Raw genomic sequence first — 23,102 nt, 5'->3', positions numbered from 1 at the left:
ACCCTCCACAACTTTAAAACTGCTCAACCAATATTCATTGAACATAAGAACACTCACATATAAACTGCAACACATTGCAAATAAACTCTTCTTTTAGTTTGACATTGTTCATCACTAATGCTACACAAACTAAATTAAAATCGCTCAATCCGTTCGGGAGCTATGATGCCACATACAGACACTTCAATCTAATAACATCCCTGTTTTTGTGTCGGGGGGTTAAATTGAGAATTTAATATGATGAAACTAAAGTTTATACACCTTCGACACAAAAAAGGGGTACTTATTATAAGTTTTACGTGTTTGTGGGGTTGGGTAGTGTGGGTACCCATAAATTTATTTGTAAGCCTACCGATTTGTTTTTCTTTTTATTTGGATTCTTGACTTGTTGAATTAATGGATCAATGGACGACTAGCTGATACCCTGAATTAATGCAGCTGAATGTCCTCGTTGGATGTGCAAGAAAGATTGTTCCTTAAATCTGTCCAACAAGATTACAAGATCGAGAACGAAAGTTTTAATATGATTGAAACCCTCCGGTACCAAGTAAAGGTTCATATGTCATAAACAAACATGGAATCCTAAGCTATAGTATAATATATTATTAATATTGAGGTAGGAAGCATAATAATCGAAATAAGTTTACACTATGTAACTCACGTTAATATTCGAAAGATTTTTCATTATCGAAAATTTAAAAAATCGACTAATATTCATAAAGCACTATCTTCTCCGCTTAGTATTCCAGCCTTCATCCACTACGTTTCACTATTTGACTATTGCCTGAGTACGTCTCTAACATAATAGTATTGTGAGGATTGTGTGTCTTTTTGTGATTTTTATTCGTAATTTTGGTTGTTGCAATTAATTAAATATGTATTAGTTATTTTGTGAAAGAAAAGTGAGCATGTTATTAAAGTTAAATTTGTTTCTAATTGTTTACTTATAATTGAACTGTAATAACCTTGATCAATAAACGTCAGAAATTCAGAATGTATTGGTAAGTAATAATATTTGCAAATAATTTAGTTGTCTAATATTTTGTGATTTATTAGGAAACTTAAAAGTTAATGATTAATTGAATTGTAAGGACCAAGGTAATTTTTAGTTACAAAAATAATAAATTCTCGTTTCGTGTATAGATTTTAGAATTCTAAATAAAAAAATATTTCATTTGAAGATATTGTTGTGGTTTATTCAATCTCATGAAAACTATAGATTTCCCATGAAGAACTCGCCAATAATATCTCGACAACGAAATAATTATTGTCAATATTTAATTGTAATAAAGTGAAAAAATATTTTTAAGATTTATTAAGAAAAACATCATCTAGCTTACAATCTACTATGACTGTAGTCAATACTTGATTAAATTTAATCTTGTACTGCAGATAAGTGTAATACTATCTTACAATGCCTTCTTTGTTATTTCTATTTAATCTAGTTTATTCTGGTCCATTTCAAATGTTATCTTCATCTCAACACACAACATACCTGTTACTTATACCTACTCAGTGTGCTTTATTGCCATTTAAATATCACCAGTGCCTCATCTGTGTAATTTTTATGAAATAAATAACTTTAGAGATTTAATCATTTCACAAATTAATTTTAGTGCTAAAATTCAAATTTTAGTACTTAATAGTAATTACCAAATCCTGTTACACTTTTTTAGCAGACTAAAGATGGCTCTATCTGATGCAGCTGTTTGACAATGGGTAATATGAAATAATTAAAAAAGGATGTATGCTCCAAGTGGGTGTGTCAGCTGTAGTGGTGGGTCACAACAGTATGATAGCAAACATGACGTTGAGTGTTCTGAGGGTGAGGATGCTCAAATCAGACTGGCACCTCATGTCCAGGCCTACCTGGCACGCAATAATCCCACTACCAACTGCTGTGGGCTCACTATACCCATTGCCTTTGAGAGGGCTGCATCTGGAACCTGGTGGAACCCAAGATTTGATTCAGAGATCCTTGAAGGCCAATACAGAAGTAGTTCCTTTAGACAGATAAGATTAAGATTTAGGTAAGTCCCCTAATGTGTACATATACATAAGCACCAATAAGTGTGTAACATTCCTGCATGATTGTAAGTTCAAACTGATAAATTGCTTGATGACACAAAAGTATCATTAATTATACATACTTGATGTTTTTTATTTTTCTTTTTTCAGATTTGCACTTTTATACATTTTGATATTTTCTATATCATGGTTTGTCTACTTTGTGGTCCTTGGTTTGAATGGTATAACAGTTAAGTGGCCATTTTTATGTTCTATATTTGGTGGGGTCCTATTGATAACATCTGTTATGCTGTTTGTTACTTTTACAAATATTTATAAAGTGTATACATTCAAGTTATCCCTGGTCATGGCACTCGCTCTGTGTACACTCAGCCTGTCACTGGTGACACTCACTACTAGATTAGACACAGCATTGTCACAGGCAGCTGACATCAGCCAGTCGGGTCACTTCACCATGTGCATTGAAATTTTACTGATTATTTATACACTGACTCCATTACCACTTTATGCCTGTGTTATCATTGGAATTTTGTATTCAATTGTTTTTGAAGTACTGAATATTGTGTTACACCTGTCAGAGCAAGAATGGCAATGCCCCGGAATGTTTGTGAGAATCTTACTCCAACTTTGTGTCCATATAATTGGTGTACATATTTATTTAATGACCTTTGTAAGAATGCGTGGAACTTTTATGAAAGTAGGACAGAGTCTGTTAGTAAGAAAGCAGCTAGAAATGGAAAAGCAGCTAAAGGAGAAGATGATACATTCTGTGATGCCTCCAAAGGTGGCTAGTTGGCTATTGGAAGAACAAGTTCTTGAGACAGACACTCTAAAGACACACAATCCGCTCAAACCTAGAAATTCAAACCCTGGTGCGTCAGACATCAAGTCACTGTTCAGGCCCTTTAACATGAGCTCAATGGACAATGTTAGCATACTATTTGCCGATATTGTGGGCTTCACCAAGATGTCGAGTAACAAAGGTGCTGAAGAATTAGTAAATATATTGAATGATTTATTTGAGAAGTTTGATGAGTTATGTCAAAACCACGGGTGTGAGAAAATTTCTACATTAGGAGATTGTTATTACTGTGTATCTGGCTGCCCCGAGCCGCGGCCGGACCACGCTACGTGTTGTGTAGAAATGGGACTGGGTAAGTGTATTACAATAGGTCTCAACTAATTACGGCTTATTTACGATCATAAATACTTCTTGCTCTCTCCGGAAAACGAATAGCAGAATTAAAAGAGTTCTGTTTAATATCCAAAACTCATTACAGGTATGATAGATGCTATAAAAGAGTTTGATAGAGTGCGCGGCGAAGGAATAAATATGAGAGTAGGGGTCCATACTGGCACCGTACTGTGCGGCATCGTAGGCACGAGACGGTTCAAGTTCGATGTCTGGAGCAACGACGTTACATTTGCGAATAAAATGGAGTCAACGGGGAAGCCAGGCCGTGTCCACATATCAGAAGAGACCGCTAAGTTTCTCGGAGGTTCCTATATACTAGAAGAAGGCGATGATGTTTTCGGTAAGTTACTATTTAATACACACCTTCAAATTGCATGATTACATTATTTCAAATGTATGTGTGTATTGTGAAAACATGTCTAAAACCAATATTTTTCCTTTAGGTCATAAAACCTATTTCATTGAAGGTCGCCAGCTGTATTTCCCCTACGAACACGACAACTGCCTGACTCCCTCTAATCCTGTAAATTTACGCCTAATTATATCCCCTGCAGCGTCTCCCCAATCCGTCCTATCTTGCAATCATTTCCCGCTGCCGCTGTCGCCGAACGAACCAGGGGACGACCGATTTGGTACCAGGAAAACAGACTCAAAAAACTTCCTATCCCCAAGTAATTTTAATTTTCGCACCAAAGCTAGTTCACTGCCCAGTATATTGGATTCCGACACAGAATTGGATGAAAAAAGGGATAAGGGATATCAGGAAACAAATGACAGCTCGTCCAAAAGTCCCACTTCTGTAGGTGAGTTTATAGTTTTACTGAAGAAAACATATTAAAGGATGCTCCTCGCATAAAAGAAAAACTGAATTCACGATCGCATTGCTAGTATAATCAAATGCTACGTCGCTTTGTGGTCGCAATTACTTATACAATGTAAAGTAGCCGTCACGTACTTCGCCAATTTTTACTACCTCATTATTCTCGCTGATGGTCTGCTTTGTTCTAAAAATCACCTGTGTTTACGTTGATATAATTTAACGTTTTTGTCGGTTGCTTGTAGCTAATACGTGCATATTGAACTGTAGGAAATTCCTAGTTATCGGGAGTATATGGTACATGCCGATAAGATATAGAATGTGAAGGTGATGCTCTTTGTCTCGCAGATCATGACACGAGCGAGATGATTCGTATTAGTTCATTCTCCGATAAGTAGCTGATCTAGCAAACAAGATTGATCTGAAATGAAAATGCTCTAATTAATCGTCCACACATTTCATACGCAGTTAGTATCAGTATTGTTGGTAACATCACCCACATAAACTGTAAACATGAAACGGAATCAGATTTTATAGGCAAGCAATTAAAGTCATTATAGATTTCTCCCTCTTTTATTACCAGAGCTAGAAATAGGAGTGATTCAAGGAGAACTATAAATTATTGTTGAGTAACTCATGTTGGTTGCTGACTGGAAAGTTGTAAATCTTATATTTGAATAAGATCAGAGTTTACGATCTCACAAAACCATACAAACGACTTCAATTAAAAAACACAGAGCCAAACTTGATTAATTTTTATCGGACCAAACGACAGCTATTCACGTTAAATTAAAAAATATTCAACTCGTATCATCAACCCCGAAGACAAACATAACATTGCAGACGAATTGAGAACTTCCTCCTTTTTGAAGTCGGTTGAAAACTTATCTAAAGAAAATGATCCTGTGGAGGTATTTATCTGTTCTGCTTCATGTAACTTTATTTTATTTTAGGAAGCTACGGCAAATATACAACAAAATTGAAAAACTGGAAAGTGCCTAGATTTTTACGGAAACATTCTGATACGCCGCTACACGAAATGAAAAAGCAAGAGTTGACAGATAAGAGTATAAACTTCTTGGAGAGGGGGGATGTCAGTCCTGGCATACCGTCGAGTAATGGTTACCAGCAAGTGCCTATTGTGATAGAATCTCAGGATAACAAGAGTAGGCCGGTGCAGAGTAGCAGTAGGCTGAACATTCCCCCCATAAGTCACGACGTGGCGTCCTTCGAGAGGGAGATCATCGACATCAGGTCGTACTTGAGCCAGTCAAGAAGCAACATGTCGCCCTTCGCAAGAAGTAGCAGCTATCGCTCCCAATACGGAAGAGCTAACAACATAGAGGTGAATATTTTTCATTAAAGACGTGTAATTTTAAAAAGTTTATTCCGAAAAGAGGTATCATGCAATATTTACAATAACATCATCGACTTAATTTCACCAACAATTTTTACGATAAGTTACGATCGAGTTGAATCAACTCGCCTTGAGTGATGTTTATGTGTCACAGCTCACTGCTTTGTTTTAAGTCACGGATCTTGGGTAATATGGCCGGCGGCGGTAACAACACCGGTCGTTGGGACACGTCCAAGTCACTCTCCGATAGTACAGATGGTGATAAGGAAAGTTTAAGAGGATTTGTGAACGGATGCCGCGCATTATTGCAACCACGTCTATGACGCTAAGAGAAATATTAATAGAATCATATTTGAACCAAACCGATGTATTTAGTTTTATGACATCTTATCTTATGAGTTTATTATATCTTTGCGAGATTATCACAGTTTTGGTTATGAAATATCAACTTTTTAACCTCGCCCTTGACTCTGGAGCAATGTGAATCGTAACCGATACTGGTGTTTGCGTAACTTATTTGTAATATTATATTAATATCCGTCGGCTTCAATGTATCTCGATTTTGCGTGCAAAATACATGTTTCTATTATGTGTTGACCAATGTTTACAATTCCTAACGATGCTGTGTGTAGGTATATTAGACACGTAACTTTCAATATTTATCATTTAAATTAGTTATGTCGTGACCGAGGGTCGTGGAAATCGCCGAGTAAATCCCGCGTCTGGGCGATATACACCAACATTATAATCTCGGTATATGTTATTTAAACATATTGTACCTGTATAGGATTTTTCGTCTTGTTTATGAATTGTGCGGAACTTTATTACAAACTTTTTTACGTAAACATCCAGAAAAAAAACGAAATCAGTTCAGTTATTGTAAACTTTATAAATTATATGGAATCATCGAATAATTAACGTGTGTATGAGACGGCCAGCTTGCAATTTATTTATTGCATACATGCATCAACATGGCGCGTTGTAATAAAACTATATTCTTTTTATTTATACTCACTGTCAAACTGTTTTCTTTTATCCCTAGGTGCCAGTTTGTCGTGCCCGAAGTTCTACAATCACAACTCAGGACGAACTGATTCGGCCTAAAGAACGACGGCTGAACTTGCCGTTACCTTCGCCGCAGCCGTCGAGACCGGCTGATGACGTCATTAGCCTGTGTCCCTCAGTGAACAGTAGAAAAGACTCCGGCATTAGAAGTACCAGTCGACGGTCAAGCATACAACAGCAGGTTAATGCAACTTCTTTAATACCCACAGACAAATTAAAAGCTATATAGATCGTGCGTACTTACATAAGCGTGTGCTAACGTATGCGTTTGTCACCTACGTAATTTGGACTATATTTTAAGCAATAAACAGGATTTGTATGACATTAAATTTGTCAATTTTGCATAGTCATGCACGCGTCCGGTTTCAGATTGCTCGAAGGAGATCTGCTCTTCAACGTTTGTTTTGCTTTTCCTGCTTTTTATAATGGCAGTATTCTGACTATTATTTCTTTTATTAACTCTGTGTGAATGCCATCAATATTCGCTAACATGCATAAAATAGTCCCGCATAAACACTGACTGATCTTAAACAATATCTGGACTTGATTTAAATAGTAATTTTAGAATTTTCACGAAATGGTAATTCGTCGTAAACATGTTTTTAATAAATTATAAACACGTTCTTTGTGTGGGCTGCAGTCATAAACCATACCAGTCAGTCTTTTAACTTTTGATATAAAGGTAAACTCTACTCATCGTTAATAAAGTTGAAAATCCCATGCACAATTTTGGCTTTGTTTGAAATCTGTATAGATATTTGACCTCATATTTTTCATTATTAAGTATCACTAAGTACTATGAAATCTTATTTTGTTCGAAACGTAATATTTATGAAAACCAATACTTAACTTCCACTCACAAGGGGTCGAGTTTCAAATCACTTCATATAGTCATTGCTTGGTGACGTCATGAACCTATTATTGGAGTGAAATGTCGCGTATTATGTTAGGGAATTCCGTTTCAAGTGTCTGACGAAAATAACTTGAACACTTTCCGGTAGATATACGTAGTATCAGAGATATAAATCCATCTTTAGGTCGTTATCATTTGTTCGTATACCGATAAAGCCTATTCGCAGATTTTTTCAGAGCAGCAATTTCTACTTTTGATATATTTATATGCAAACTTTTAATCCCAAAATATATTCTGTTTTCTGCAATGTACTATTCGCTACGCGTCGATTTGTTCTGCATTTTTGTCGCGCTTGTTTTGTAGACACTGGTCTTTAAAATTTCAAGAAAACTTTGTAACATTAAAAATTCTTGCATCGTCTGGTACTTAACTCCTCCGAAAAGGCTATTTTTCACCCCCCTAAATGTTAAGGGTACTTCACTCCTACCATTTTTTTTATTTGCATGTAACCTTTTTTCTTCCCCAGATTTTTCCTAGTATTAATTTTGATAAAAGGAGGCTTTCCCCCTTCATTTGAACATCTTTGTATGAGACCTTTCGTGAATTCCGAATACCTTCTGAGTTATCGTCTGAGTTTCGACGTTTCACTGTCAAATTAATCTCTTCGGGGAATAAACGTCACTTTGTTAGTTGAAGGCTGCAACTCGACCTTGCACTTTGAATAAATCCTCTCGTTAGACTTTCTGCTTGATAAACCAAACCCAACGTACAATATACGTAAGAAACGTATTGTTTGGTTGACATTCTATGCAAATTGAATAATTATTTAAGAAAAGTGTATTAATTTCAGTAATTAATTGTATTCATTACAATAAGCTTTCATCCAGCATTGAAGGCATAGGTTAGAAAATAAAACAAATGACAATAATCATACTGCTGTGGCATTTTAAACATTTAGACGCCCAACTAACTTTAAGGCATAAAAATTTATTTAAATAATGTGTGCGAAGCTTTGACGCAAAACCACATCACGCAAACATGAATGAAAATAAGATAATATCCAGATGATGTAAAAGTCGTAAACCATTTTATGCGAATTGCAACGCTCATCTGAAATAAAAGCAGTTTAAGCTTGTAAATAAAGCGTTCTGTTTACGTTTACAGATATATGCATTGAATCATATAGCGACGTCGCACACGGACATGATGCAGCATCGCGTGTCCGGGTACTACACCTCTAGTCAGTCGTCGCTCAACGAAGCGCAGTCGCGGAGCCGCCTCCCGCCGCCGCTCAACGAGGAACAAGTCCAGTCTCTACAAAAACTAAGGAAACAATCCGACCTACAACTCATCCGCTGTGTACAAGATAACGCCCGTTCTGGTATCAATTACTTCGTACAACCACCCCTCAATAGGTTCACTCTATTTTTCAAATCACACGAAATAGAAAAACACTACAGGGACCGTGCACATCGAAGTGACGACAGCGAAGATTTCCCCCCGACACTCACCACATCGAGATTTAACACCGCGTTAGATATCTTAGTATCAGCTATAATTTTCTTAGCGGTGACAGCTTCCATATTTACACTGTACGACGATTGGATGCACTCCTTGGGATGGTTCATCTTCTTCCTGTTAATAGAAATCGTAGCGATGGTACTCTGTTCCTATAGACATTATTTAAAATGGAAGACAAGCCACGAAACACTGACCGAATCGATCTCGAGATCGGTGAGGATATTCAGGAAGTTGTCGAACTGGTTCCCGTGGCACTTGTCTGGTGGTTTGCTCATTAGTCTGCCAATACTGGCAGTGCTCATTAATTTCTCATGCCAAAATACAACGATGACAATCCTTCGAGGTGAACAATCGTTTTACGTTTACCTCTTGTGTATAAGTATAGTGCACTTCTGTAACTTTACGCAGATGAACTGGCTTGTCAAAAATACTCTAGTGACGCTTTACGCTGGTTTGTTCCTATTTTTTGCCGTGCTAGGTTGTCACGAAGCGAATACTCAATTGTTAGATGCTGATATTACTTTAAAGCTAAGCCCACAAATGTTTGCTCAGAATACTACGGATTACGACTTTGCAAATAGTTCTTCTATGGACTGGCTGGAGATAAACGGTACCATAGGATTCGATACACACCAGCATAAGTTACATTTAACCGAGCTCTACCTAGATGTAGCGTTATTGCTTATGTTGGTGTGGTTTTTGAACCGAGAGTTCGAGATCAGTTACCGATTGAGCTTTTATAGTAACGTGGTAGCAAACCGAGACAAACAGAGAGTACAGAACATGAGAAACCAAGCTGATTGGCTGCTCCATAACATTATACCTCGGCATGTCGCAGACCAGCTCAAAAATACGGCAAAATATTCGGAAAATCACAAGGATGTTGCGATTATATTTGCCAGCATTGTTAACTTTAATGAAATGTACGACGAATCGTATTTGAAAGGGAAAGAGTACCTGCGGGTATTGAATGAACTGATAGCTGACTTCGATGAGCTTCTTGAGAAGCCTCAGTTTCAGCACGTGGAGAAAATAAAGACTATAGGCAGCACTTTCATGGCAGCTAGCGGACTTAACCCAGACCTGAGACACGCGTCACGCGGTACTTACGACCACCTCTACCAGTTAATGGAGTTTGCACTAGAAATGCAGAAAGTGGTGGACAACTTCAACCAAGATTTGCTCGAATTCGACTTTATACTTAGAATCGGGTATAACTTTGGTGACGTGACTGCGGGCGTGATCGGTACTACGAAGCTGTACTACGACATCTGGGGCGATGCGGTGAACATAGCTTCCAGGATGGATTCGACCGGCGTGCCAAAGAGGATCCAGGTGGGCGAGGCCTGCATCCCGGTCCTGTCCGCGCGCTACGAGTTCGAGCAGCGAGGCAGCGTCTACGTCAAAGGCAAGGACAACATGAACGTTTATCTTGTTGTAGGTAGGAAAGATACGTAGATAACTAATTCGTAATAAAAATATAGAATCTGTGATTTAATTATTTATATTGGAGATGTGAATATATGAAATTCTTATTTATTGTGTGCAGTACATAAGTGCTTGAAGAAATACTCGGGGTGTTGCATACGCTATTAATTTATTGTTTTTCTAGCTTATGTGGATGGAATGAGTGTGTTCGTATGTATGGATATTTAATTTTAGATGAGAAATTCGAACTATTAAAATCTCCTTGCCTATACCGAAATATCTGTGACCAGTGTTCTAGTCTTCAACATAGAATGGAAATGATCCAGTTTTATTATTCTTAGTTTATACATTTGGATTGCAATGACGTACGTGATTGAATAGTGAGCAGTTATTTTGATTGACGGCAGCTGTTTTATTCGAAAAAATTGGATCATCGCCATTTATTTGACTTGTATATTCAAATTTACCTTCTTTATATTACGGAGAATAAATTTATATTTGTATATAAAAAGTGAATATAAACCCACTTGGGCTAGTAAATAGAGTTTTATATTTATATAAATGTAATTAAATAGATGTGTTTAGTGTTAAGTAAACGGTACTAATACTTTGTAGTGAGTAGATATGTTTATATTGTTTACGTAGTGACGCATCGCTTACCATTATACAACTCTTTTGTCAATTTCCTAGATCGGGTTCCGTAGGTGTTTAGGGTCCGTTGCAATACGCAATTATCGTGAACTATTGAACAATTAGAGACTATTATTCGACTATTTGTAGATCACACAGTACGTGTGTAGAAAATTATCTAAGCACGAAGTGCATGGATGTCTAGGCGCATGTTATCTAGATGATCTGTAATATTTAATGACTGTCGCATGACTACTTACCAGATTATGTTTAAATGACAATAGATTAGTGCGGAATATGTTTATTTTAGATTGTGGCAAGGATAAGGCAGCTAGGCGTGTAGGCCGAGGCGCCGAGTAGACGTAGTCAGGATGGGATTTCAGAGAGGGTATCAACTGTGATTGTGAATTTTTGATGATGGATGTTTAATGTAGAGCATTTTTGCTACATATATGAGATTAAAAGTAGTTATTTTCGATTGATGTGGCAAGAGGAAAGGCGAATCCTGACATGTCGCCGTTAGTATAGGCCTCGTATAAGCTTTGCACCGCTAGAACAACTAACTTTATATTGTCTCACCACCTACTTATAGCCTATTATATATTGATAGTAAATTATATGAAATGACTACTTACGGGACCTACATAACGTTTGCTCATTTACATGATGACTATCGGCTGGAAACAGCTGTGAGGTGACTTCATGTAACTTTCGCAATATTATTGGTAATGTTTGCGGCGCATCTAGAATATTTATTAGTGAACTATTTTCCTAATAACTCTGTATTGTCCACGCAACATATTCTAAACCATATATGTATATATACGACTTTATACGATTCAATATTCGCCATTTAATGTTGACGTAGTAGGTAGTTCATACTTATGATGGAAGCCTTAAAAAACTATACATTCCACTATGTATTTTAATCTATATGCCTTCGAAATGTCTATTTTCTACTTACGAATGACGTTTAAAGGTTTTGCAACGAAGTGATTAGCATTTATACAGAATGTTGGACCAACTGGAGTACTAATTAGCCTAAATAGCTCTCTTCGAAATTTACCTCTTCTAAATACAATTTCAATTATGACTATAAATTGTAAACTGATGTATTTGTGATATTTGTTAGAGAAGTGTTATGTAACGTATACTTATGCAGATATTATATGTATGTATAAAACATCGGTTGTTCTCTCTAACGATGTTGATTAACGTCGTACAAATATATTGTTTATTTTAAACCGTTGCCGTGTGGATGCTATTTGTGAAATACATTGAGTATACTGTAATCACAATACAACTGATTTTGTCGTGACTGAACGTAGTAACTGTTATGCTATTCCATATGTCATTATATCAATTCTATTGTTTGTTAACAATGTATGTATCTACGTAAACCAACTGTTGGGATAACAAAACAGTTATTTTTCAATTGTAGTGATTGCGAAAATTTTCATTTTCGCGGCCCTTGTGATGGTGCGGTTCAAACGTCAAATATACATTGTCAATAAGCGTTTTGTGGCTTGTGGTACTTGGAATCAATGGCCGCGTGAAATGGGAATGTTTGTGGTCACATTAAATGGCCTCGTTGACGATATAGCACAACAGTCACACTATAAAAGCTTTAATTATAACCCAATAAAATCCATTTTCGTTTGACTAATGACAGAGCAACAGCATGTCTCTTAGCACTATGTATACAAATGTTGACATGTAATAGGTATTTAATTATACTTAAAAGACGTATTTATAAATTAAAAATGACATTTATATAGCACAAATTGTATGTTAATTTGGAGGCAGTTAGTTATTGCGTAGGGACTTCTATATGTTGCCGTCATCATAATGTGAGAGAAAATTATTTTTTTGCACAAATGGAATCCGTGTCGTGACGATGCAATGCTCAAGTCGTGAGTTAGACGTAGCTATTAAAATATTATGTTTTAAACTGTTTTGTTCCATGATAAACTTGCTTCTCGTCAACAAACTAGTGTAATAACGTTAAGTGATCGTCAACGAGGCATTCAAATAATTAAAAAAATAACTGTACGGTCAGCCAAGAAAGTGGTTTACCAGTTTAGACATAATATCGTGTGTATGAAAATAGCGATAAGGTTGACATTTGTCGCTGACAGAATATTTTTGCATCGGATAATCGACCTTGTTGCACTATGATGCGCAATTGATTTACTACTTTTTTGGCCCATTGTACTCTTTATCGTCACGACTCAGTCATTTTCCCTGAATTGTTGTTCTGGTAACTAACGCCCCCAGGCGAGACTAATGTTTTATACTTAGTAAACTTATATATTTTTTAACGAAATATAAATAAAACAATGTATTTATTAATCGTAAGATCAAAGTGTTCATGAGTTCCGACTTCAACAAGATTCACTATACCTGTAATGGCTTTAGTTTTTGAATATAATAAAACACGTGAAACACATAATGTCTGTTTATTTTCTACCTTTAATAATTACTATATTTATTTATTTAAGAATGAAATTGAGAATAAATTACAAGTATTTTTTTAATAATGTAACTTTTATCTTCGGTTTGGATGTTGCATACTATTATATGGATGTTCATTTCATAAGAATTAATTAATGATCATACAAAGACCCTACAGGTACTAATACAATAAAGGAAACGTCTCGGAGTTAAGGCGATATCTATACAAGGTTTTATTTTTGAAAAGGTGCTTCTTTATTTATTCCACGCTACTAAATCGCAGGCCATATTTTGAACTAATAATTTTGTACGGATAAAATTGTTTCTTTTTTTGTAATAGATACCTACAAAATACCTATTAATACATATAAACTACTCTTCTTTGTGGCTTGCCTAGTACAGTAAAGACTTTTTTATTCCAACTTATAGAGGTCGTAATATAAACAGGTGTACAGGGACTAGTGAGACACAAGATGTTTTGGGATGCAAACCCTACATGAACCATGTAAAAACTTGGTCGAAATATGGCGAATAGGGATAACCGATTCTCCACAATCTATTATAATAGTTGGTATTCTTCAATGTGACAAAGTGTTCATAGGGTTGTCACTCCAAGCAAAGTCGTCGCTGGAGAACGCGTACACCATCCAATAGAACAGGTTGAGCAGAGCGAAGGAGGCTGGGAACATGACCCTAGCGGCCCGGTCGATGTGGGACACGCTGTTTATGTGGCCTCGACTACCTGTGACACGAAAATAAGAAGTTTATTAAAATTGCATGAACGATTAAGGAGGAAAATTATAAATACAGAGTAGTTTTTCAAAACAACTTTGGGTATGTGACTTGACTGGGTCTTTTGAGCCTTCAACTACTTTGGCTTACGACGAATTAGTATCTCCTATGCAAAAATCTTTCGCTCTAAGATCAGGGTCGTCTTAAATATCTAACTGCGCAGCATACTTTGTGAGTAAGTTTCTTTGGGGTCAATTGGCTAGGAAAAAAATTTACAAACGGATATTAGGTCCTCACGTTAACTACACATTTTCACTTACCAGCTTCGACCTGCCTCTGCCTTCTGTAGCGGTCGTCGCCGGCCAGGCAGTAGAGTAGCTGGCGCCAGCGCGGCACTCGCCTCTCCGTCTGTGTGGTGCGCTCCATTGTCAACCGTACAGCTGGGTGCTCAGTTGTTCCGCCCTCGTCTGTGTTGCTTTGAGCTGGTAAGGTGAAGCTCTGCAATGCAATGCAGGATATTTGGTTCAACCCAAATATTTATTCTCATGAGTTCAGTTTCAGAAAAAAAGAACAAAAGCCCTTCGTTCACGTGGGTTAAAATACTTTGCTATTTTACACTTTAAAACTTTCATGTAATGATGTAATTTCTGCCAGATCTTTTTGTGGAGTTACGAGGAAATAAGGGACAAAGAAGAAAGCTAACATACTAATTTTTACTTTTTTAGTTTTGGTTTAAGATTACTCACAAAATTAGTGGTAGATCGCGCGGAGCTGCGTCTGCGCACAGCAAGTTGTCTCGCAGCAAAAGCGTCGCCACCCACTTCTTCTATAAGCTCCTCCCACTCTGCATCGTCAATCACAATCTCACCGGAACCAACCTGAAATATTTTAAAGAACAATTCAGTATTTATCCATTTAATCATTGTATTACCAGAGTTTTAAACTTGCCTTCGTGAAATAATGTACTCCTGCAAATTCCAGTAGTGTTGCAATACAGTAGAAAAAGCTCATTAACAAGAACCAGTCAAGAGCAGTTGCATATCTCACTTTAGGAAGATCTGTTCGAGAATCTAAACTGATCGTAGAAAGCGTCAGCACTGTTGTTATGCCAAGCCCAACTCGATCCGAAGTGGCCTGCAAAGGGGTACATTTAGAAGCCATTGTATGGACGGTGAACAAAATGGGGGTAATGTGTTAGATGTTACCTCACGATGAATCCAAAAAGACACCCAAGAAAGGACCACGATAAGTATGCATGGCACGTACACCTGTATGAGGAAATAGCCCGTGTGTCGCTGAAGATTGAACGACACTTGGAGCACAGAGAATTCACCTGAAAAGAATTTCAAACATAGCGTAACTTCATCTCCTGTTTGCATTTGTAACTCAAAGTAGTTTATAGCTCATTCCTGAGGGAGATTCCCAGATAGTTACGATTTTTCTAAAATATAATACTTGCTACATAAGTGACAACAAGCCGAATACTAAAAAGCAATGACCTGTTAATATTATTTCGTAACATATCCCGAGCCATTTGTGCGAATGTAAATTCCGTGGCGCATAAAAGCCAATCCGTGTCATTGTTACGACGCGCTACAATTCGTTTGACATTATTTTGTATTTTCTCTGAGACGAGAAAAGCAAATCATATTTATAAAAGAAGAAGGTTCCTACTTGCGGTCTGTTTTGCAAGGCAATTTAAGATAAAAATGCTAAAACGCCTTCGAAGCAAAGAAATTTTCGGTAAATAAGAGCCGGGTAAAGTCATTTACGGCTGAGTGAGTTTGCCCATACGTCGGTACCCCTACCTACTCATTTACGAAAAATACTTACACGTGGCATCTCCTTATAGAAACTTAAAGCTTTATTGATTTCTTATTTGGTTTGTGTAATTTTTTTGTCGTTATTCTGCGTTATACATATCCCATTGCTATAATATGAGGATCACGAATTAAAATAAATTTGTCAGTCACGTTAATATTTAAATGCTAGGGGTATTTTATATATTCACCTGAAGTCATGTGCGCGGATCACATTAAGCGTTAAGCGGATAAAGTGCCGGCGGCGCGGGTCGTGCCGTGATTACTACAGATGAAAGCTCTGTTATGAGAGGGATGCTGACGGAGAGCTTTCCACTCAATACCTCCAATATTGATAGCGTTAACACAATTTTAAGTTGATTTATTAAAATTTAATAAAGAAACAGACTGATAATCTCGAAACCTCTTCGTCGTTCAATATGGTGATATAATCAAACGAGCTTAGGACGTTACGCTTGTACAAATACGTTTTTGTTTGTATAGGCTACGTAATAAGGGAGGTTACTCTTGTTTGCCCCGGACAAACTTTCTTGCTAAATGAATGGAACTTCTTTGTACTTACTCCATACGGCCACGCGCAAATAACTAAATAATGTTCTTATTCTATACGAACAATTAATGGATGAACAAAGCAGGAACTTAATAAATATGATGCATGGCTAGACATATATCGAGTATATTGTGTTCGCTTCCTATATAAGTATTGTTGTTCGTCTCTACCATCTATATTGTAGGAAGAGTTTATATTAGCAAGCATTGGCATTTTATACGTGACAATATTTACAAGTGATGGCTAATGGGATACATACATACGTATGACTTTTAAAACGGTTTCTTACCTTCTCGACGAGTGAAAGTGAAGTTTCTGTAAGGGAAGCTGATGAGGTCAAATTGTGAAAGAGTCATTCCGGGAACAAAGTTAACGCTCTGAGAGTTTTGCCACTGGTACACTAGTTGCTGGTTTGAATACGCATCTAAAAACGAAAAGAAAGAATCTTAAAAAGTTTTTAAGTAAGAGTAGCAAAACAATAACTTAAGTGTTTTTCAAAGTAGAGCACGATCATTATAACCGTAGAGTTGTTAACATATCAAAAACATAAAAAAGTAAAATGCTTACAGCTCCCGAGAATAAGAGGGCAAGATTGTCGATCCATCGGAAAATTACGGAGTTCCATGGGACATTTCGCTTTGATGGTCAACCTGAAATACGCCAACATTGAAGTCAAAAGAAAGTATTCACGCCCTAAAATGTTAAAAAAGTCGAGGTGTAGGAATAGACACTGAATGTAGAAACAGAATACTCTTACCGAAAGTTTAAATGAAATCAAGTGTTTGCAAAGCAGTACGGTGAATGCTTGCAAATGTGTGGAACGTTAAACTCGAGCGATAGATTAACTGAGAGGATCGTCAGCCCCTGTTTGTCGCGTTCATCGAAGCAATTCTGCTGCTGAATTTCGCCCGAACTAAACCGATTAACGGGCGGACAGTTGCATATTCTCCGGCGAAAATTAGTTGAACTTATCTATTCCGTTTTATATAAAAGAGCCTGAGGTTTCCTTGCTCGAATTCTACTTTTTCTCTACATATTCTAAATAAGTGAAGAATTGCAGTGTTTAAGTTCCTCTCATAGATACAATATTATCAACTCTATTTTTAACTATTAATGTCTTTTTCTCCATAAATATTCGATGTGATTTTTAATGTCGCCATTAGATTAAAATAATGTTCAATTATGCAAAATTGTGAATTCAAAATTTGCTTTCCATTCCATTCCATTTAGTAACAAAAACAGCTGCTTGAAATAGAATATCAAAAGCCGCGTATTCTTGATTACCACAGACTATATTTCAATGGCAGTTATTTTTCAAAACAAGAATGTCGTCTGGTTTTTTAGTCCAATAAAAACTTTACCGAGTAATCGGATCACGGAGATTTTTCACTCTGCCAATTAAAACGTCGGACGCTTTGGTTATGTAAAGGGTATGAAATTAATTATTCTCAAACGTAAATTGGGATTTTCGTATTTGTGAAATACCGCGCTATAAAGTTTTTTGGTATATATTGACGGCAAGTTAAGGCTTTATGCTTTATGGTGAAGTTAAAAACAAAAAAGTTTTATTACATTTTTCCTATCACCATCTCCTCTTTGCCTAAAAGGAGATCTCCTTATTGTAAAATGTTTAAATATTGTGTAATTGAAATAAACATCTTTTTTCGTATATCAATAAAAGTAAGTAGGTATAAAATGCCTAAATCTAAAGTCCGAAACAAAATAATAAGAACAACAAAGTTACCTCATTGAATATAAAATATCTCCGTGCTGACTAATCCTCAACAATTTATTTGGTACAGTTATAGTGTGGACATAGGAATGTTTCCCGTTATAAAAATACGTGTCTGGTCGCCAAATCCTTTCGAGCATCTTGATAGAGAGTGACAAAGAGCGGATGGGACCGAGGAATGACAGGCGGGTGTCGCGCCAATACTGCCTGAAGTAGCAGTCCATTGAATAATCCTGTATGTCAACAGAAATAGACATTTATAAAATATCGAAAAAAATATTTCATTATTAATACGACTCAGAATTTCGTAGTTACAACACGTGGAGTTCGTAGCAATCTCGTAGCAAGTTAATGGCAAAAGCGTAGCATATGTTCTGTTTTTAGAGTATAAAACATCTATATTATTTTTTGTTTTTTTTTTGTACTTGCCATGTCAAGTTCCGAAACGGGTCCCATACTTCGAATTAGAATGTTAGTTTGTACAACGGTAGGATATCCTGTAAAACAAACATAAAAAAAGTAATTAAACTATTTGCAGTTATGATGTTTTTAGAAAATTAGGTTTAATAATTCTAGGATAGACTGCTCAACTCAAAGCACCTATAATAGTTTAAAAATGTAACCTAAAAATTAAGATACTCAGTATTATCCACTGTAAAATCAACATCAAAGGCCTTTACGTACCTTTACCGTGTGTCGGCAGCTGCGAATTTTCGTAATTCTTCAACAAATTCTCTAGCACTAGAGTAATGTTCTTCGAGACCGCGTCGTTAATGCTTCTCTTAGAGTTTTGTTTGAAGGTGAACCCGTCGAGTTCGACGTAGGAGCCGTTGACGTAGTTGGAGAGCATCATTTCTGAGGTGTCCCAGTAGTCATAGTCCTCGGAGGTATTGTGTAGAGTTTTAGCGGTCGCTGACAAAATGTTTGGAGTGTGTTGCGGTGTAGCGCCGTCTCGGGACTTCACGGATGTCAGCGATATTGGAAACGTTCCATTTTTAGTCGTCAAGTAGATTGCTCCTTTCCCGTCAACTTGTAAAATGCTGTACAGAGATTGTATTGAATGTCACAGTTTTCATTTGTGACTTTAAACTGTGAAAACGTCTCATAACAATGTTTTTAATGAGAACTTGATCACAAAAGTGTATTAATATAAAAGAGTTGAAAAGTAAATACATGGTATACAAGACTTCTTTAAATATTTGTATAGATTTTGAAAGACAGTCTTGATATAATATACTTCACTTTTATACAAACTCGACCCTTTTCGATATCTAGTCGCTGGTTTAATTGCTTGAATATTAAGTAACAGTGGGCTGTGTTGAGACTCTTCAGTCAACGTCATTTGCTATGGAATACTTATTTTTTAAGAACGATATCTTGGCATCCGGCCCGATTCGATATTTTTTGTTTCACTTTATGTTAAATAGGGTTCCCTAACAGCGTTATGATTCTGTAGGTACTTTATGTTCCTACCTTTTGTGTTTACTATTTTTCCCATTGGAGTATTTTGTATAGAACATTTCTGATATACTACATACTTGCTCGTGTACGTAACCTATATAGTTTTATTAATTGACACATCCCTGCAAGGCAAATGCTAAAGGAAAGCGTAATTTCCTGCCCTACGTCCGTCTTTTCAATAAGTCGGTGACATACATAAACTAATCTGCAAATTCAAGTTGAAATCTTAGAATTTCATATGTTGGGACCGAGCAATCAATATGAGCATAACAGTGACCTAGTCACTCGATGTATGTGAGTCTAATTGCACGCTGACATGCAATGATTGCGCCTTCTCCTGCACTGATTTGATTGCTAGTTTGCTGCCTCCGTTCTATATTGTGGATGATTAATAAAATGAGGATTTAATAAGATTGGGGAATGTATGGCTAGATGAATGTTTATGAAATTGATGATTACGCATAGACTGATCGTTGCATTTGCAAACGAAAATAATATAGCAAATGTGGAACAAAAAAAAAAATAACTGAACGTAACCATGGTAGACCATAGGAATCAGAGAGAGAATCTGAGTACTTATTAATGGGCTTTCACTATGTTTTATCATCCCATTGTTCAAAGACCCCCTTCTCTCTTCTTCTTCAAGACCTTTCTTCTGTCTAAGTAAGTAATCTGTCTGTAAACAATCGTTAAGAATTATTGCTACAAGTAAGTTCTAGTTACATTTGTTTATCTATCAGTTCTTGTGCGCTACTTCCCCCATTTCTTTCCAATCGTATGATCTACTGTTCAGCGTCAAATATCTACTTGATGGATGGCTAAAGTTCTTAAGTTAAAATGGACTTATAGGATTTGGACGGATTATCACATTGCTATGATTGATTGTGTAGTCAATGATCGAATATACGCGAAAATACAAAATATTTGTCAGTTTTCCGAAGCATTATATAATACACTAGAATAGCAGTGATGACTTAGAAACATGAAAAGAGCATGATACATAAACTATTTAGGCAAGATATCACAGCCATACTGCAATTCACGTATCTATCGTCTCTTACAGAAAACCATGTAAATGTACCAAGCCATTATTTCTTCGAACCAATCGGCAATTTAAATCGGGAATCGTCACTGATACCTCTTAAAAAACTGCTCAAAAGTTTATAAAGTTCATTTTGTAAGTAAAAGTATAACACAGAGTAGAGATATTACGAAGGAAGCGGTTTTCTAATTTTCTTTTTGTCAGTTAAGCCGTCAGGTTGGCAGTGACGCTTTGAATGTGCCGCTATTCGCTAATAATCCTCCGCTTCGTTCCCTGCGCCTGGCATTAACTGTAATTAGTTCCTAGTTTGGTATACCTGGTGTGTACTTTGGTATTCTTACGAGAATATTATGATTTAAACCTTTTGTATCATGCGTGTTTCAAAATATCATGAACCGACTAAATCGAGTTGTCATACTCTTTTTTTAAGTAGTAATCGTAACAAGTGCTATGTTGCAGTATTATTTTATACAGCGTTTATAGTAGAGAGTTACTCTACTTATTTCAACATGTTTTTTTTAATATAAACTCACTGCTCCCTCTATTTGTTGGTCTTCTTCATAACGCGAAACAAGCTGTGAGTGTTATGTTGCTAGCAGTGTCAAATACAAAATCAAGGCAAATTTTCTATTCTAGTTTCTTATATCACACAAATTCACAGTGACATGCACTATCTTCTACAATATATTGGAGTTGTATGAAACTGATATAGGTGTATAAACATACATACATTATACCTATCAGTCGTCTTGTATTTCGAGTCTGGCTCAAAGGAAGGCGCCTCAAAGGAATCGCCTTATCAATGTAAAGGGTTCGATACTAAGGGCGATTGATTGAACGAAATACCTACCGAGGTTATATAACCCTCAAGTAGACTCTTGTCTTCGAATTGTAATGGGAAGTGCATGGATGACGAAGTACGTAGGTATTGAAAAAATTAAAAAAGTAAATCTTAAAAATTTGAAGCTAAGAATTTCATACGTCTACCTAACACATCACTTAAAATAAACGGTTGCGTCAGAATGAAAACGTGATACACTAGGAAAGCTACAGCTTTCTTAAAAACTAGTATCCTACAAAACAAACGGTGTCTCATATAGGTACTAAAACTTGTGACATTTCTTCGCGCTACGAGGGTGGTATTAAGTGTATGCTTAAATTAAAAATCGATAATGTTGTACACATTCACTTTATAAACAAGGTTTGACAAAGCAGTTCTTAAATAAGTCTGTAAAAGCTTCGCGATGCCTCTCAAATGTGCTTCGAGTTCTCAGTTAGTTCTATAATCATAATGTATTAAGTTAAAACTTAGGTAGCGTCGACTCATGGCCTGTAAGATCGAGTTAGTGAGACAGTGATGGCGCCCTCTTCGCCCCAAATAGAAAGATACGGTAAAAACTATCATTAGGACGAGAGAACAAACCTACAAGTTTTGTTTATAACTGAATTTGTGTTTCTTGCTAGTGCTTAGGATTATGACTAGGCGATTACGGAGTAGACAGCTGCTGATGTGATGTTTCTTAAGTTTTTGTGAACTAGTTTTGGATAACTTTTAGATAAATATTAGTTTCGTTGCTACGATCCGCTCATTAAGCACGATCAGTCAAGGTAAAATTAATGATTCAGAATAGTTTTGTGTCCCTGAAATTCTATACTTTGTCAGTGTCTTTTGTCAGCAAGTTTTCTCACTAACAAATCTATAGCCTTACGTAAATGTATTTCAGAAAAAGTTAAATATAAATCTTGGGTATAAAAGTTGACACTTGTCAAGTGACCTTAAATAATTATTTTTTTCTTTGTTGCAACGATAAAAAGTGGTTGTGAGAGGCCTTGGAGAGCTCTCGAAGGACCGAGAACACTTCGGTTGATACAAAATGTGCCAAATTGACAACTCGGGCCGCGATCGCACTTTTGATATAGCGGGGTACGGCTCGCCCTTTGATTATATCGTTATATTGGTGATTTATATTGTTTCGTTTGCTATTTATAACGCGTCCCATGTATTTTACGTGATGCTATTAAGTACATGTTTTGATGAAGAGTTACTACCATAGTAAATTGTACCGAAAAATTATTTTATGTGATTATTGAACTTGATTAAACTGACGCATGGTACAGTTTAAGCTCAAATTAGGTCTAAACCTGAAGCTGCTTAATAAATTAATCAAAATCAAGGATTTTATGGTGCAAAAGCTATTCTTGAAGCATTTTCGAAACCTCAACTGTTGAAACATAGAATGTAACATTAATATGTATGTCACGTATTTATCTACCAGCAAGATCGTTAAATGGATTATTTATTTAATTATATCCCAACTTCAATTAACCTTAATGGTTTGCTGGAAGGAAACTCTTGAAGTAAGAATCGCGCCCATATTCTGCGTCCTATAAAGTATCAAGAAGTAGCAAGAAACTCC

At 36.3% G+C, this 23,102-nt stretch overlaps 2 protein-coding genes across 4 annotated transcripts; one reads left to right on the top strand and one right to left on the bottom strand.

Moving 5' to 3' along the window:
- The first annotated feature begins 151 nt into the window (after nt 1-151).
- On the top strand, nt 152-13,343 carry LOC113507970 (adenylate cyclase type 9). Of its 2 annotated transcripts, none has more exons than XM_026890914.1 (8): nt 152-1,001; nt 1,680-2,030; nt 2,179-3,182; nt 3,309-3,563; nt 3,667-4,026; nt 4,994-5,385; nt 6,440-6,643; nt 8,480-13,343. In XM_026890914.1, the coding sequence occupies exons 2-8, from the start codon at nt 1,744-1,746 to the stop codon at nt 10,292-10,294; spliced, it is 4,317 nt and encodes a 1,438-aa protein (XP_026746715.1). In that variant the 5' UTR covers nt 152-1,001; nt 1,680-1,743; the 3' UTR covers nt 10,295-13,343. The 2 variants fall into 2 exon arrangements, with proteins under 2 accessions (XP_026746715.1, XP_026746711.1); XM_026890910.1 differs by having other exon boundaries at nt 1,677-2,030.
- On the bottom strand, nt 13,092-19,131 carry LOC113508008 (gamma-aminobutyric acid receptor alpha-like). 2 transcript variants are annotated; one of them, XM_026890952.1, is made up of 9 exons: nt 18,867-19,131; nt 18,612-18,679; nt 18,195-18,415; nt 17,018-17,100; nt 16,740-16,874; nt 15,286-15,413; nt 15,029-15,214; nt 14,827-14,958; nt 14,284-14,578 (listed from the first exon to the last, which is right to left on the bottom strand). In XM_026890952.1, exons 1-9 carry the CDS (start codon nt 19,033-19,035, stop codon nt 14,393-14,395), a joined length of 1,308 nt encoding a protein of 435 aa, XP_026746753.1. In that variant the 5' UTR covers nt 19,036-19,131; the 3' UTR covers nt 14,284-14,392. The 2 variants fall into 2 exon arrangements, with proteins under 2 accessions (XP_026746762.1, XP_026746753.1); XM_026890961.1 differs by lacking the exons at nt 18,612-18,679; nt 18,867-19,131 and adding an exon at nt 13,092-14,090 and having other exon boundaries at nt 14,401-14,578; nt 18,195-18,518.
- Between the last annotated feature and the right edge of the window lie 3,971 nt (nt 19,132-23,102).

The sequence above is a fragment of the Trichoplusia ni genome, chromosome 2 (genome assembly GCF_003590095.1).
Source record: "Trichoplusia ni isolate ovarian cell line Hi5 chromosome 2, tn1, whole genome shotgun sequence".
Taxonomy (NCBI): Eukaryota; Metazoa; Arthropoda; class Insecta; order Lepidoptera; family Noctuidae; genus Trichoplusia; species Trichoplusia ni.
The sequence above is the reverse complement of the archived record's forward strand: the minus strand, read 5'-3'. Positions and strand labels throughout refer to the sequence as shown.